This window comes from Paramormyrops kingsleyae, chromosome 1, assembly GCF_048594095.1.
Source record: "Paramormyrops kingsleyae isolate MSU_618 chromosome 1, PKINGS_0.4, whole genome shotgun sequence".
NCBI lineage: Eukaryota > Metazoa > Chordata > Actinopteri > Osteoglossiformes > Mormyridae > Paramormyrops > Paramormyrops kingsleyae.
The window spans coordinates 38045290-38062579 of NC_132797.1; the positions used below are offsets into that span (position 1 = coordinate 38045290).

General features: G+C 36.8%; 1 protein-coding gene across 2 annotated transcripts; it reads left to right on the forward strand.

Annotated features, from left to right (window-relative positions):
• Nucleotides 1-212: 212 nt before the first annotated feature.
• ccdc93 (CCC complex scaffolding subunit CCDC93) lies at nucleotides 213-16638 on the forward strand. 2 transcript variants are annotated; one of them, XM_023844629.2, is made up of 24 exons: nucleotides 213-356; nucleotides 743-856; nucleotides 1104-1198; nucleotides 1392-1503; nucleotides 3087-3185; nucleotides 3283-3339; nucleotides 3686-3786; nucleotides 4350-4367; nucleotides 7248-7284; nucleotides 7440-7529; nucleotides 8634-8684; nucleotides 9108-9194; nucleotides 9355-9471; nucleotides 9691-9753; nucleotides 11278-11351; nucleotides 11823-11904; nucleotides 12161-12235; nucleotides 12320-12391; nucleotides 13263-13371; nucleotides 13719-13801; nucleotides 14350-14387; nucleotides 15202-15286; nucleotides 15616-15729; nucleotides 16199-16638. In XM_023844629.2, exons 1-24 carry the CDS (start codon nucleotides 273-275, stop codon nucleotides 16253-16255), a joined length of 1914 nt encoding a protein of 637 aa, XP_023700397.1. In that variant the 5' UTR covers nucleotides 213-272; the 3' UTR covers nucleotides 16256-16638. The 2 variants fall into 2 exon arrangements, with proteins under 2 accessions (XP_023700397.1, XP_023700398.1); XM_023844630.2 differs by lacking the exon at nucleotides 4350-4367.
• Nucleotides 16639-17290: the final 652 nt, after the last annotated feature.

A 17290-nucleotide genomic window follows, 5' to 3' on the forward strand; every position in this document is an offset into this window, starting at 1 on the left:
GCGAAAGAGGGAGCCCCCTTCAGTATTTTCTGGACTGCCCATAAGAATTTTCTGCCGTAAATCCTTCTTTTTCCTAACATATTTCCTATGTATATGTGCATTCTAATTTAAAACAAAATCTTACTGTGAGTCCGGGGTCTATTTTTAAAATTGCGCGTTAAAAAGCTGCCATCCACCAGCCTCTGCCTAAACCAGCCCAATTTTACGTGACAACTGCGAACCTGGCAACCCTGATGACTTGTGCTGTTCATGTGATTTCGCTGTAGCTCAACATGGCGGCGGTGTCTGTGTTCCATAGAGTAAGAGCAGGATCGAAAATCGGAGTTCAATATGACCAAGATGGCAATCTTATCCAGGTGACAACATGATTATATGTTGGTGTCTACAAATGAACACCTTAAGTTACTAAGATTGTATTTTGTTTTGTATAAAATATTGTTCTTTTGACTCGCTTATACTATGTAGCGGGCAGAATCCTAGCTACCTGTATAGTTTTCGAAAAACAGTATCAATTCCTTTGTTTTCTACATGTTTGAATGTTTTTCCCTCTTATGTGCTAATATATTCAATTAAGAAGTCATTGATTACTACGTTCGTTAATTTTTAAGTTGCTAATTTGTTGTCAGTAGCGAGCTTATGTGTTTGACAAGCTATGTTACATTTCTAATAATGTATTAAATGCGCACAGTATTTTTTTCTTCCTACAAATAGACAGATAAGTAGATCCTGGTTCATTTTGCAGGTTGAGACGCGTGAAGATGAAGAACAGAGCAATAAGCTGTCTGAGATCCTGGAGCTCTTTTTGGCCGCCGGATACTTTCGAGCTCGGATTAAGGGATTGTCACCTTTCGACAAGGTTGTGAGACGCTAATAGCAAGTGAAAAATAGTCAATATCTTAAGTTTTGCATTCAGAACTTAACGTACATTTGAACCACAACGTAAGAAAAAAATAATATTGTTTGCAAATATTTACGTGTACTTAAAGTACTGCATCGCATTACTATTGTGTAGTAATAAACGACAATAACTTTTCATCAAGTGCAACACTTAGCAATATGCTTTTATCTAATTAGATATATTAATCCAAAACATTTTATAACAGGTCGTCGGAGGAATGACCTGGTGCATAACAACCTGTAATTTTGACATTGATGTCGATCTTCTTTTTCAAGAAAACTCAACCATTGGTCAGAAAATGTAAGTCCCTCAGTTGTTTTTCCTCGGAAAAATATAGTATTTTTAATAATAAAAAACATGTATTTTTATAAGCCGTATCAAAAACGTATATTCCAATTGTAAAAAAACTTGTTTAGAAATCTGAAGTCTGTTTTCAAACAAAAAAAAACCAGCTGTTAAACATATATAATGCTGTTATCTCATTCTGTTTCAGAGCCCTCACTGAGAAAATCGTGTCAGTCCTACCGAAAATGAAATGTCCCCATCGTTTGGAACCCCACCAGATTCAAGGGCTGGATTTTATCCACATCTTCCCTGTTGTGCAGGTAATGTGTCAAAAGTGCAAATCATGGCTACAAGTTTGCAGTATAAAACTAATTATCTCCTGTTACTTGACATTGTTTGAAGTTGATGTCTTTGAATGTTTCTTTTTCCAGTACATATTACAGGTTTTATTTATTTATTTTTATTTATTTACCTTTATTTTACCAGGAAGTCCCATTGAGATATAAAATCTCTTTTACAAGAGAGACCTGGCCAAGGTAGCAGCCATACAAAACGTAAACATATACATGACAATAAAACATTAAACCGTAAAACAGAACAACAATTGTTTTTTACAGCCATATAAGCTGAAGCTCTCATTTTGAGTTTTCCAGCAAACTATATATAGCCATCCAGCTGTAAAAGTTAAAAAGTTAGTTATTTTTTTTGCTATCTGGAGTGTATAGAGGACACTATATCTCAAAGGGAAAATAAAAATCTGAACTCTGGAAGGTACTGCCAGATTTCATGGTGGTGATGCAAAGGCCATTTGTTAAATTAAAATTTAATCTTTTTAAATGGTCTGCATTTATATAGCACTTTTTTCTACTCTTATGAGTACCGAAGCACTTTACAATTCGTGCCTCACATTCACCCATTCATGCTCACACTCACACACCGATGGCAGAGGCTGCCAAGCAAGGCGCCAACCTGCACACCGGGACCAATTTGGGGTTCAGTGTCTTGCTCAAGGACACTTTGATGGGGACAGGAGGAACCCGGGCTCAAACCTGCAACCCTCCAGTTGCCGAACGAGAGCACTACCTCCTGTGCCACCATCTTTATACAAATATTAATGATGATTGTAGTGTCGGATATTCGATATAACACAGGAGATCATGAGATGAACAATAGCTGAACATGTGGAAAGACCACTAACGTGTGCTGCTCTGTAAGCTTGCACAAAAAGTGAAATAATTGTTGCACAGTTTTTTTCTTTGTTTTTTTTAATGGTATTTTTAGTTATAGTATATTTTTTTTATAGAATAATGTTGTTAGTTTTTGTTTTTTTTGTTGAAACTAGAGCTCTTACTGTATAACACTATATGGAACCTTGGATGCTCAGTGAATAGAACCTCTGTCTCACATCTTTTGGGTTAGTGGTTTCAGTCCTACTACCACTCTGTATGTGTGGAGTTTTTCTGTTCTCCACGTCACATAGGATTCCTCTGGGTATTTCACTTTCCATCCACAATTCATTGATTTTTGGCTAGGCTAGCTGCCATCTGTAAATTGCTCATAGCATGTGATTGTGTAGGTGTGTGCCCTGTAATGGACTGGCATCACATTCAGGGTGTGTCCCTGCTTTGTGGCCTCTGTTGGGATATGCTTTAGGTCCTTGCACAACCCTGACCAGGATGAATGAATGCAATGAACTACTCATTCCTCTACCAAGTCACTCAGTAGGATAAACCCATCAATGAATATACTGCAGATGACTGTGCACTTTGCTGCCATCTGTTGATGGCAGAATGGACTCTGTCCTTGGAGTCTTTACAAAAACTATTTTACAGATATTTTAATTAGTTTGGGTCTTCTTTCATTATTGTAGTGTAATTTGATGTTTGTGTGTCCCTTGTTTTAGTGGCTAGTGAAGCGTGCTATAGAAACACGAGAAGAGATGGGGGACTACATCCGGGCCTATTCTATTTCACAGTTCCAGAAGACTCACAGTACCCCAGAGGTAAACTTGCTATAGAATGTAGCATCATCGCTAGCACAAATGTTCACTGTTTTTGAGCAATTTCATTGTTATATCCCACATAACTTTGTTCTCATAGGATAATGAGTTCATGCAGAGGAAAGAAAAAGCAATAAAAACAGTGATGGGTGTTTCCGTAAGTACAGATTCTGGTTAATTTTGGTTAAAATTTAAAATCAGAATTATATTTTTGTTTCCAACTATACATTGAACTATAAACTTGTCTTTCCTCATGAATGCTGAAAAAATGTAAATAAGATCATAAACTTTTTCCATCCATTTCTGTTCAATTATGTAACAAATAAAGCAACAATGGGTATTGCTATCTTTTATGTATTGAATATTATAATAAAGAACAAGTGTGTTGATGATGTTAAATTGTCTTAATTTTACTCCATGATTCTGGGGTAAACTGAAAATGCACTCGTAGATGTATACTTCAAGTATGAATAAATTATACTTATTCTTGTTCATCCTAACAGGACGTTTATAAGCCACAGAGGAAGTACAAAAGGCTGATGGAAGCAGCAGCCCTGGTAGACGAGGAGTCTAAAGTCCACTCTACTCTTCTGGAGTATGGGCGGTAAGTTGTGTCTTCATTCATTTCCTCAATCTTTTTTGTGGAATTACGCTTCTTTAATTGAAAAGTCATGATAGGGATACCTTTTGCTTCAGTGATAAATGTCAGGAAAAATTGTTATGAATTACTTGGCCTGGCCTTAATTAATATAACTTGTAGCTAATTATATGTAAACAAAATGGGACATTTTTATGTTGATCGGTATATCACGTACAAAGCTCACCCTTTATTCTCCACAATTGGATATGTTTACATGTGAATTTGTATGAAATGTGAATCATGTCTTCTTTGTTTTCAGGATTAGACATTGCATTGGATTTTATTGATACTGTTGCTAGACCAGAATTTCAGTTAATGAAGCATACACATTTGCGTAGATGATTACATCTGCAATCAATTAGTATGTGACAGTTCAATTGATATATTAGAAGTCTTTTTTTTTGTTGCAGTCCATATTAGTCTGAGACCAGCAATTAATAGAATAGCTCACCAGAATCATATCTGATTTTGTTTTTGATCTTAGCCTTACTGATTTTTATTTTTTTTTATCTTAATTGTTGCTAAAGAATTTCAGAGTTTATACCGTGAGTATGTTCTGAGTGCAGTTGGACTGCTGAACCTCGAGTGTTGTTCTGAATGTTTTGCAAACATAACTTGAAGTGAAATTAAACAGAAGGCTGGACTCTATCTGCATGGGCACCATGATGATTCCTGAGTGTACTGAAAGCTCACTGGATGATTTCCTCTGGTTTTATTACGTGTTGACTTGCTTTGCTATATATGATCAGGTGGACACTCCTTTGCAGGTGCAAATTCATACTGATCAGCTCCTGTTAAGCTCTTGTTTTAAAGCCAGTTGAAACTGTCTGTAGTTGTATAATGGATTGAAACAGTGTAGAAATGCATTTTCAGTGAAATTACATGAATAATTTGTAATGAAAATACTTCACAAGTGAACTATTAGTCGGGTCATTCCATGTCAAATCATCACACTTTCGAACCTCATTGTCATGGATTTTAACGAAACTTGGCATGCTGAGTTGGTCACATGAGTACCTCATGAAACTGAAATTGGGCATGTCTGGGATCAATATTGAGGGAGATTTAAGTGAACAAAATTTGAGCTTTATTGGGGGGGGTGCTATGGTTTTGACTGGCTATATTTATATTTATAAGCTGCACAGAAGTGGTCCTTGTATTGTTTTAAAGCTATTGTCCAGCTCTATAGATTGAACAAATAATATGCCATCCGCATATGAATAATTACAATGTAATAACCAATTAAAATATTAAACATTCAATAACAAAAAATCTAAAGCGTGTATCAAAACCACAATACCTTACAATGCTGTTAGCAGTAGGTTATTATTTTTCATGATGACTACTATTGCCAGAACTAGCTGGGGAAATATAATTTAATTTGGAAAAATTTTAATTTACTATTAAAAATGAATAAAAAGACAATGTTGCCAAAGTACCTGAAAAAAAGAGAATTACAGTAAAATCCCGTTATAACGGACTTCAAGGGACCTGGCAAAACAGTCGGTTATAGCCAAAGTCCGTTATATCCAGAGTCGCTATATACCCAGAACACAACTACAGGACACCAGTTACTCATGCCACACCCCAGCAGACACCCTTATGTTATACATTATTATATTGTACATGTAGAATCCAACTTTGCATAACTATTAATAATCCCGACTACATATCTGCACTGGATATCACTGCTGTGATACTCATGTGACCAAATCAGCAAGCCAAGTTACTCATGTGACCAAATCAGCAAGCCAAGTTTCGTTAAAATCCGTGACGACGAAGTCCGAAAGTGTGATGATTTGACATGGAACGACCCAGTCAGCTTCTTTGTGCTACTGGTGTTATCTGAAGGAGAATAAAGCATTAATGTGCTTATTTGTAAAGGGCTTGTTGGATGCTAATTAAGCTTCCCACATGCCTGATAGGCCTAATATGAGGAGCAACTCTAATTTGGCCTGTCCTTAATAAAATAAATGTCACTTGTTTGCTGTATTCTTATTCTTTAAAAATGGTAACTGGGTTATGGTAGTGTATCTATGATTGCTATGAATTACATTGTGACTGTGAAAATATGCTTTTTAGAGCACTATCAGTTCTACCCCTAGTTTGGCTCTTGCAATGACTATTGTTTATCTTTGAAGTGTTATTTTATGTTTCTGTATAATTTGGCGCTTCAAGCAAGACAAGCCCCTCACCCTGGTCCTACTTCAAGAAATAATATGAAGCTTATTTACTGATAATATATGGTCTGATTAATTTTTAGAGCACTTTTAACTAATTACATATATTAATCGAATTATTATGCTTGAAAGTATTGTCTCACAACTAGGGATGCTCATTTCGATTAATTTTCCCAACCGACAACCGCCGTTCGTTAACCGAACATTAACCGTTAACTGATTAGATTAGAATATTAAATTCCTCTGGGGTCGGCGGTCCCGCCGGCGGGATCTGACAGAAATTTCGCCAAACCATTTAAATAACTCTGCGAGGTTTTATCATATACACATTTAAAAAACACCCTCAGAAACCTTGGACGGTCTACTTTTCAAATATATATATATATAGGTAGAAACTAAATATATTTTTATAGCTTCGTGATACGAATAAAAAGAACAAGAGTGACTGACTTAAGCGTCTGCGTCTCGAAGCAGCTCTGATCGCCTTCCCACTTGCAAATTGCACTATTCGCATGATAACAACATGATAATCCGACAGTTAGTATTGGATAAAGAAATATGTGAATACGCCCATTGTAACCGAAATAAAACAAGAGCACATGTCTGGGTAGTGTTTACACCGATCGGCTACAATATAGCACACGGATACGTCTCTGCCGCTGAAGCTTTGCGCCAATGTTTCCATTTTCAGCAGCAAAGCTCGTACCTGTGTTCATGGCTCAGTGGGCTAAGCCTGTGTGCCTGTAATCACAGTCGCAGATTCATACCCAGTGTTGTTATGAGTGTATTTAGAACGTGAAAAGCGATCTTCAGCTGAGATGCCACAAAACTTCATACTACTACTAATAATTAAAATGTATATAAAAACATTTTAAACCGTTTAACTGATAGTAATATTCGGTCAAAATTAATTATTTCGGTTAACGGTTAAACGGTCAAAAGGAGCATCCCTACTCACAACACATCCAGTGTAACTACGCGTGTTGTCATATTTAATGCGTATTGGATTGTGTTTGTAAGTTCAAACTGCAGGTATGTCAGGTGATGACATGCTCTTTCTACAGTAGTGAATAATCTGCTTGTTTGAGTTTTCCTCACTTTAATAACTATTTCTGACATTGTCTTTACACTTGTTATCTGAGTGAATGAAATTATGCATGTTTTTGAACTTTACTGACAGCAGCACAATGGCTTTAATGAATCTTGCTGATAACAATGTATTTAATTTTGCTCACCCCCCCACAGGCGTTATCTGTTTAGCAAAGCACCAAAACAAGATAAGGTTAGTATATTTTGAATAATTAATTCAAATGTGAGGAGAAAAAAAATAATAGGATGTATGTTAAACTGTTCAGGTCAATTAAATGTTTTATTAATTTAGTATGTGGAGAAGTACAGGACTGGTTAAAGATATTATGAGTTTGGTCTTTGGTACAGGAGAATGACAAAAAAGTATCCTTGGGACATGGTGTTCCTGGAGGAATGACAGAGGTGTCGGAAGAAGAGGAATTGCAGGCAGCTGAGGAGGTTGGCTTTGGATTCTGGCTTCTATCTGAGGATTTTGAATCCAATTAAGCTTTTCTTGATCTTTGAATCATTAAAAGTTGTTCATATGAGCAATTAGTTTACAGGTAATCCAGGCGTGGGGAACCTGGTCCATGGAGGGCCAGTGTGGGTACTGGTTTTTGGGATGACCGCTCAATCAGCCAATAACAGTGGGTCCCTAGGGCTATAGTTGAGAACTGCTGTTTTATTATTGGCTGATTGAGAGGTCATCCCAAAAACCTGCACCCACACTGGCCCTCCATGGAACAGGTTCCCCACCCTTGATCTAATCCTTACATACTGCATCAGTCAGGTGTCTTTTATATCATAAAAAACCCTGGGTTTGGCCATAGGTGATTTTACTGGGGTGTGGAATTGCACTCCCTTCTTGTCAGATGAAAATGCTATTTAAACATATGGAGTTCAATAAAGTTAAATTATATTATATAAATTATATGACGGTTAGTTCTGCAATAAAAGTGTAAATTGAACTTTGCAGTCCACCTGATGATCTCTTCACCACTTGAGGGCAACAATATTTTTATTTTCAGACCTGTGGCATGGTTTTAATTTAGTTATTCCGCTAATAAGCTGGCTAGTTGTTTCACTGCTCTTACCAGTACTATTAGATGAAACTACACCGGGTATACAACCACACTCCTCGTATGTTATTGCTTAATTATAAAGTTATATTTGTGTTAGTAATGTGTATGTTTGTGTTAGTAATGTGTAATAATGTGTATGTTTTCACCATTATTTTTACAACTTTATCTGCCACGTGCACCTGGGGGTGGGTGAGGTTGAGTGCTGATGGTGGCTTTCACCTGGCCAAAAGATTGAAAGTGATCTGCTTTTGAGGTGCTGATTGCCCTTTTTCGATCATCAACGGTCAAGTTAAATTTCCCAACCCCCCCCCCCCCCACTTCATTTAGTGAAGCATCTGCCTCTCAAATTTTCTGCATCTGCCCCTTAAGTCTCGCCTTGCACCCCCTGGGAGGGAAGCCTATGGGTTTGGCCATTGCTGCAACCTTGGAATGTATGTCTGTTCATATGCATTTATAAAACTATATTTTTGTTCTGTTATAGCTGCGCATTAAAACTCTGATGACTGGCATGGCTGCAATGGCAAAAGAAGACGTAAGACTTGTATAATTATTATTGAGAATATAAAAAATACACAACCACTCCTTGTTTAGTGAACGAGTCCTATTCCAATGACCAGGTTGTTTAGTGAAATTGTTGCAACATGAAAATCATGGTAGCCTATCATTACTGCAGTTGCACTTACTTTCCTTCAGCTTTCCTTAATAAATTTCTTTTATCCTTCATGGTGTGGACAAAATTTTGTACATTCTACTTAAAAGATCTCTCTCATTCCAGTGTGCACTGCTGTCATGCATTTATGTAAAAATTTTATATTCCTGTGTTTGTCAGAAAGTTCATTTTATTACCGTTGTAACTGAGGTAGTCAATAAACGAGGAGTGGTTGTACTCTAAATATTCATAAGGGCTATAGTTTGAATGGTTTAATTTAGTTTTTTCAAATGTTGCCTCTTGTAGGGGAGGCTAACAGCCAGTACTGTGGGCCACATCGTGGGCCTGCAGTCTGAAGAGATCAAGCAGATGGCCTTGGACTATGCAGACAAGGTGGGTGTCACAATTTGGATGTAGAAATCTTAGGATCATTCTCACCATGTTGGGCAAATATATCAATGTTAGTAGAATTTTTAACAGAATAAATATAATTGCTTTTTCAATTTGAGATATAAAGCTGGCCCAAGAGTGACACAACTTTTTTTTATTCCAGCAATCTGAGCGATTAATGGAAGACCAGACCGATGGCTATGGTCCAACTCAGCAGCATCGTAGACTTGTGGCTTCTCTTAACAAGCAGATTCAGCAGAAGACCAAGCAACTGGAAGAGGTATCTTTGCTAGGCCGTTTATCTGTAGTCTTACTGTCATGGTTGCATGATCAAGCTAGAATGTTTTGATTCTTATTATGCACAAAGTCACAAACATCACCGAACTGCACTGAAAGTGAGTACTTTAGTTCAGTCAGTTAACCCTAGTTAAATTATATTTTCTCAGGTATCTGTTTTTTAAACAGTATTCTTTTGTGTTGAATGGCCTTTTGTCTTTAGCTACAGGCCAAACAGTTGGAGGCCCAGGCAGGATGTGAAGAAGCCAAGGGCAAACTTACAGAGGTAAGAAGTGTCAGTACAGATGTTCCTCTACTTATGAATAAGATATGTTCCAAACGGCCATTCGTAACTTGATATATACGTAAGTCATTATTCAATATCATTTTAAGAGTATACGCAAGTACAAAGAACTAGGATGCTGGGAGTATGCACACTACACTACTGTGCGGCGGGAGTAGCGGCCAGAAGTCATACTAGGCGGAATTGGAGCACAGAAAAAAAAAAAATTATGTTGCGGACAGAAAACGGGAGCCCAAATGAACACAATTTGGACTTGGTCCTCTTCGTTCGTATGTCTGAAAGTTTGTAAGTTGAAAGTTCGTAAGTAAAGGAGCGTCTGTTCTGCCAATATTGTGACGCTCAGGGATAGAAAAGACCACCCTTGAGCTCAGGCTGTCAAAAGAACTTTGTGAGACCATCGGTAGAAGCAAACACACTGTGCTGATTTGGGAGGTACTTGGCAGAATGTTAACATATAAGCAGGGTGATGTATATGTGTTTGTGTCAACAGATAGCTAGTATTCAGCATTGCCTTTTCTCAAGAAATTGACTTTATTTGATCATACTTACCGTTTCCAATACAAACACTCCTCATTTAGCAACTATAGTCAAACCTCCCTTATCCGGACCTCTAGTATATGGGCACCTCCCTCTACCAGGCAGCTCTAGGCACGCGCATGTGCAAATTAATTTTACACAACCAGCAGCTGTTGTTACGAGCCCCAGTCTAGGGTTGGGGTGTAACAGAGTGAAAGGGAAAGGGGACGTGGAGTAAGGGAAGGACAGGGTGCAATGAACAAGGGAACACACGAGGACAAAGGTGTATTTTTGTTATATTTTCCTGTTTTTATTGACACACCACGGACACAGAAAAAATAAACCTAGTGCAAAAGGACTCGGGAGTGAATATGGTGAAAACAATAAACAAAACCCAGCTTCTGAACGCCACCAAAAGCTAACTTACCTAAGTGCAAATAGCAAGTAAACCCAAGCGAAAGTACAGACAAGGGCAAAGCGAAAATCAGAAACCTATAAACCAAACAAATCATACACAGTAATATCCATAAAAGAAAAGCAAGCCAACAACAATAATCAATAAGTGAGCAGAGCTTTTTTTTCACTTCGGAAGACGGAAGTGACGAATGCTGCTTACAGAGAGTTGTGGGCGGAGTCTGCACGTGGAGGCAGAGCAAACATCAAATTCAGAGCGAGCTAGAGAACAACACACTGCAAGACGACACACTGCCCTTGTTGTTGCATTATACAACCCTGATCATGGATGCAAATTTATAAAACTGAAAGCACAAGCACACAGTGCCTGTTAAGTTTTAGCAAGGAAACAATTATTGAAACAGCAGAATATGAAGAAGAGACTTCCCTGGGCTCAAAAAATTTAGAAACGGGGTATCTAAGGATTGGAAGGTGGTCTTTTGAAATGATTACTTTTGTCTGGTACAGTATATACATATGAAGCAAATTCTTCAATCGTGGCTAATAGTTTCCTCTGTGGGTTTTTTCTCTAATAAGGCTATGGAACTAACAGAGAAGTTGGAGAAAGAGCTGTGCACTCTGGAAGCAGTAGAGGCCCAGGCTGATTCTGGGTATGTAAAACTGGTTCCTACAGAATTAGTTGAATAGGTTATCTGTCTGTTTGATGATATGCATTATAAGTTGATAGTGATCCTTGAGAGTGTCTGAATTTGTAGGCCAGTACAGACTCAGCAGAAGTATTTGATGCATTGCCTCATCTAGAGAGTAGTGCACTAGCCAGAGTGAGAAAATAAGTTCTTCATTGATAGAGGACTATGGGAATCGGCACCAAACTAAAAGTCTTGTGCATCAGCACTTCTGTGTGTAATCCATCAGCCTCTGAAAATGTCTCATGAGCTTTATTGGCTTCCTCCCTGCACGTAATTTTGTAAATTCATTGTGACTTTTAACAACTTTTAGCATGCTTTGCACTATATGGTTTGGTTCCTCATGCTACACTGGGGTTTAGTTATAGATTTAAAGACTAATTATAGAACAACCCTACTCTCAACAAAGCATTAAGGTTTGTTGGTATTTTCTAGTATCCTTGAGAAATTGAGAGCCCTTGTCGCCATGAATGAGAAACTGAAGAATCAAGAACAGGAGTTCAGAACCCATTGTAAGGTAAGTGTTGTATTGATGGAACTGTTTTTCTTCTCCTTATAAAGAATTACTGCAAAATACAGCTGGAATTAGGGTAACCTTTGAACCTCATGCTATCAGACTCCCTCTTGAATGAATGAATAATAGAAAGTGAGGTATAAATTGTGCAATATCAGTTTGGCATGTATGGTGAGCTCTTCAGGCAGTGTAAGGAATTTTCTAGGTGTAACTCCAAACTTTCCTTTGAGAACTTTACTAAAAGGTTTTCACCTTTTAGGAAGAGATGGTTCGTTTGCAGCAGATCATTGAGAACTTGAAGATGGAGTCAGGTGGTGATGGTAGTGATGAGAAGGTAATCCACTGTTTTGTATACTAAAGAGCCCTTTGGGAATTATGAGATATGCCTGCTTGTAATATTGTGTCTTGTTCTATCTAGGAGAGGAACAAGCTGATTGAGAAGCAGTATGACATAGATCGAGAGAAACTTCAGAAGATCAGACTGTTACTGGTAACTAGTCCCTCAGGCTATGCGCTGATCTGCATCAGTGATCAGTTTTCAAGTAAAGCATTGGTTAGGGCACTGGAAACACACAAATCACCAACTTTTCATAATGTAATTATTCATTTTAAAGTTTCAGCATCCCTGCACCTCTAACCAGGATAATGGGGAGGATGGATAGGTTGAAGAAGTGTAATTGTATAATGCTGTATTCTAAGCTAGATAGTTGAAAACTGGGGGGGGGGGGAAAGGAAAAAAAAAAATATATATATATATATATATATATATATATATAATATATATAAATATATATATAAATATATATATAAATATATATATAAATATATATATATATATATATATATAAATATATATATATATATATATATATATATATATAAATATATATATATATATAAATATATATATATATAAATATATATATATATATATATATATATATCTCACATATATTCAGCAATTTCTTCTTTTATATTCTATATATTATATTTTATATTCTGACTGATTCGAAAATTCATAAAAAGAATAAGTCATTGGAAACTTATTTGCTTGTATATCAATAATGTGTAGTATGCATATTTTTTGTGTCGTGAACATGAATTCTAACAGCAGAATCTCACATCTGCATGCATAGATACTCTGTATTTTCAAATGTGTTTATACTCTGTAATTCACATAGGAACAGGAAGATTATTCATTCTGTTTGACAGTATACCATTTCAGAATGCAACCATTTTTTAAATTACCCAACCAGATCTACATCATTTTCGTTATCTATACTGTTACCCTGCATTCTTTTTGCCAAATACCATACTGTCAGGCCAACAATCCATTTGCTCTCATGTCTGGTCTCGTCTAGGCCCGAAGAAACAGGGAAATTGCCATACTGCAGAGGAAGATTGATGAAGTGCCAAGTCGTGCAGAACTAACCCAGTATCAGAAGAGATTTATTGAGCTTTATGGGCAGGGTATGTACTCTGCCATTTGCTTTGTGTTGTACTTGTTTTGGGTGTTTTCCTTTTTTGAAATTGTTGGTTACCAGAACTGCCATTTAACCCTTAGTTGTTTTTCACGTTTAATACTTCTGCACATCCACTCCGTTTAAGCACAAACCTCCATTGTTTAATATCAATCTGTATGGTTAGCGTATCGTTAATACTTCAAGCTTTCTGACTGAAAAGCTTGTGAGTTGTGGATTTTCAGTCATTTTTTAAAACACTGGCTAAAAGTATCATAAAGCACAGCCAAGTTATTTTATATAATTGGTATATGATTTTTCAGAAGGAAAAAATGTTTGACATAAAAAATGTTAAAGTTTCAGCAACACACAAGGAAACCAAACAGTTCTTCACCCTCTACAACACACTGGATGACAAGAAAGTGTTTTTGGAAAAAGAGGTAAGATCTTTAAAAAATATATACAAGTTAAGTTTCCCCATACCCTGTCTGTTTTAGTTGTTTGTGAATAAATGCCTCTCATTCATTATGGGGGTGAAGATTGATTGCTTAGAACCTGTTTGACAGAAGCCTGTCGGATATGAGAAAATTTTACAAGCTGTCGTTAGTGCCAAGGGCATATTTGCAGATATTTATGGATGGATGATAACTTTGAAGAAAATATCAGAAATGGTTTCTCAGAAGGTTCCTTGTATTGTAAAGCTTGACTGGAACATTATGTTCTCTCAGCACAATTTCAAGAAGGCACAAAGCATGACAGTAACTCGAACTGCACAAATTAACATGAAAGGTTTGACTGTTTGGAAGGATTTAGCTTCAGCAGCAACTTGAATGCTTCACTGACATTTTTGTTATTTAGGAATCCTAAATTTCAACTTGAGCACCAGTTTTTCACAATTTACTTGTAATATGATACAGATTATAATTAGTATTTAATACTGTTCAGATGTCCCAGGGATGATTTTACAGTTTTGCTGTTCTCTCCTTAGGTGAACTTGCTAAATTCCATCCATGACAATTTTCAACAGTGAGTGTGTTTTTTTCCCGTCCAAGAATTAATACATGTATCAGCATGGGTTGTTCAATGAAACTGAAACACCTGGTTTTAAACCACAATAATTTATTTGTATGGTGTAGGGCCACATTTGCAGCCAATACAGCATCAGATCATCTTGGGAATGACAGATACAAGTCCTGTACAGTGGCCAGAGGGATTTTGAGCTATTCCTCTTGCAAAACAGTGGCCAGGTCACTACGTAATGCTGGTGGAGGAAAACGTTTCCAGATTCGTTCTTCCAAAATACCCCAAATGTGGCTCAATAATATTCAGATCTGGTGACTGTGCAGACCATGGGAGATGTTCAGCTTCATTTTTGCATTTATCAGACCACTCTGTCACCAGTTTTGCTGTGTGTATTGGTGCATTATCACCCTGATACATGATATCAACTTCAGGGTAGAATGTTTGAACCATTGGATGAACATGGTCCTCCAGAATGGTTTGGTAGCCCTTGGCAGTGACGCACAGATATGGCAGCAAGACGCACACCAACAATTTGTCCTCTTTTGAACTCCCATTATGTTATGTGGATTGCAATATTTTATGTAGAGCTGTGCTATTGCTCCACTTATTCTTACTGATGGAATGGGCAATCAGTGAAGATGGCGACCAGACTGTGTATTGGTCAATGTTTCAGTTTCATTGTCCAACCCCTGCAGTAGCATTATGACTTGTACATCTTCTGAACACAGCTGTGTTTCGTTTTTAATGATTAGGGAAGGATCTGCTGCTGTTTGCATAATGCTAGTGATTTTCCTTTTGTTAATTATTTGTTACACAGAGCTATGGCATCTTCAGGAGCTAAAGAGCAGTTCCTCCGGCAAATGGAGCAGATTGTGGAGGGAATCAAGCAAAACAGAATGAAGGTGCTAATTTTTCTTCATACAGCTTGTGTTTCCCATTCGCATCCTTTAATTTATAGAATATAATGTGTATATGCAGCTCATAGCAAAGTGTAAAAGCATGTAAAGCTTAATTTTGAATGCTGTATTCATTTTGAAATCATTATGATTCTTCTTTTACCTTTTTTCACTGGTTTTAAAATTAAAAAAATTTGAGGAAGATGTAGTCTGTTCCCACTAAGAGAACAATGCAATTTGTATGAAAGCTTTAGAATCATAGTTTCAGTTGGCAGGTTAAATCCTTTCATTTCATAGATTTGACCTGGTCTGTCACTTTCCCACACTCACTATAGATGGAAAAGAAGAAACAGGAGAATAAAATGAGGAGGGACCAACTCAACGATGAGTATTTAGAGCTTCTTGAAAAGCAGAGGCTGTATTTTAAGACAATCAAGGACTTCAAAGAGGTAGGGTTTTCTATGGGTTTCTAGATTGATAATCATTTTGGTTAGGTGAACCTAGTATATTGTTTACACAGCTGTCTTTAGCATTACTTGGGTATAATATATATTCATTAATGCTCTTCTGCCCAAAGCATTGTTAGCAACCTACGAAACTTGGCAGATGCAATTGCTATTACCCATTGACTTCATTTCCTTCTCCCCCCCCAAAAGTTGCACAAATTGGCCAGATGGTGGTGCTACACTTCATCTGTTACAGATAGACCTGCAGATATTCATTGCCAAAACAAGCCAATATTTTCACAAATTTTCAAATGCTTCCATCTTTAATGTTTTTGCAAATTTCCAATTAATAGGTTACAAATTACTCTGTACAAATAACAAAACTGGCTGAATGGTTAAACTCTAAAAGCAAGACTCACACCCTATTTAATGTGCCCATGATTAAGTATTACCTCTGCCTGTTTACCCTTAGGAATGCAGGAAGAATGAGATGTTGCTGTCCAAGCTACGAGCAAAGGGTGCTTTGTAGCATACTTAAGGACTTCCACTTCCACTGGAATTATTTCATGTGTGACACATTACTGGCCCACTCTTGTCTGAAGTGTTTATTACAAAGGTCATTCCCATTTGTTGATTCCTGTACAAAATTGTATTTTGTGCATATTTTTACTAGCCAACAAGTAATCTTGCTGAGATTTGTAAAGCACAATACTAATAAAATTCACTTTCTCATTATTTGGGTTAAAATTAAGCTGCTGTACATGCTGTACAGATAAGCTTTATATCCATCTAATATGATTGACTTGTTGGATAATAGGTGTCTTATTCCAATGTATGATTTATTTGCTTGGTTGTATAAACCCTTGTGTTCCCCAAGACACAGGAACCTATGAATAAACAGAATGAAAAACATGGTTGTTTCCTGTGCTGTTACCATAACTGATAATGGTAATGATTCCATTCTGAATGAATTACAGTTGTATACCAAATCTCTACACATAGGCCTAGTAATCGGTCCAGGCAGGAAAGCTTGGGGATGGGATAAACTTTTACCCCCTTTTTAATGGTTTATTGCATATACAATTACTTTCAAACTATGCATTTAAACCCCTACAGTTTAAACATATAAAAAGAGTATTATCCGGATTAGGGCTGTCGCGGTCAATCAACTTCCCCTGCAGTGATTTAGGGTGGCTTAATGCCACGATATGCAGTATTATCGCCGTTTTTTGTGTCGTTTTTTGCAATTCACTTAATTTCTCCTAATTTTAGTAGCATTTAAATATACTTTGTTAGTTCTGGAAGTTGGTCAAATGTATGTATGTATGTATGTGTGTGTGTGTGTGTGTGTGTGTGTGTGTGTGTGTGTGTGTGTGTGTGTATGTATATATATTAAAATTAAAAATCAAAATAAAAGTCCAAAAATGATAAAATTATAAAGGTTTCTATCAGAGTCATTTTCAGATCATAACTTTTAAAAGAAATATATATTTCAACATGGACTCCAGTTTAAATGTGCACTTCTAGTTTGTTTTTATGACTAACAAAGCACCCCACAGCTCAA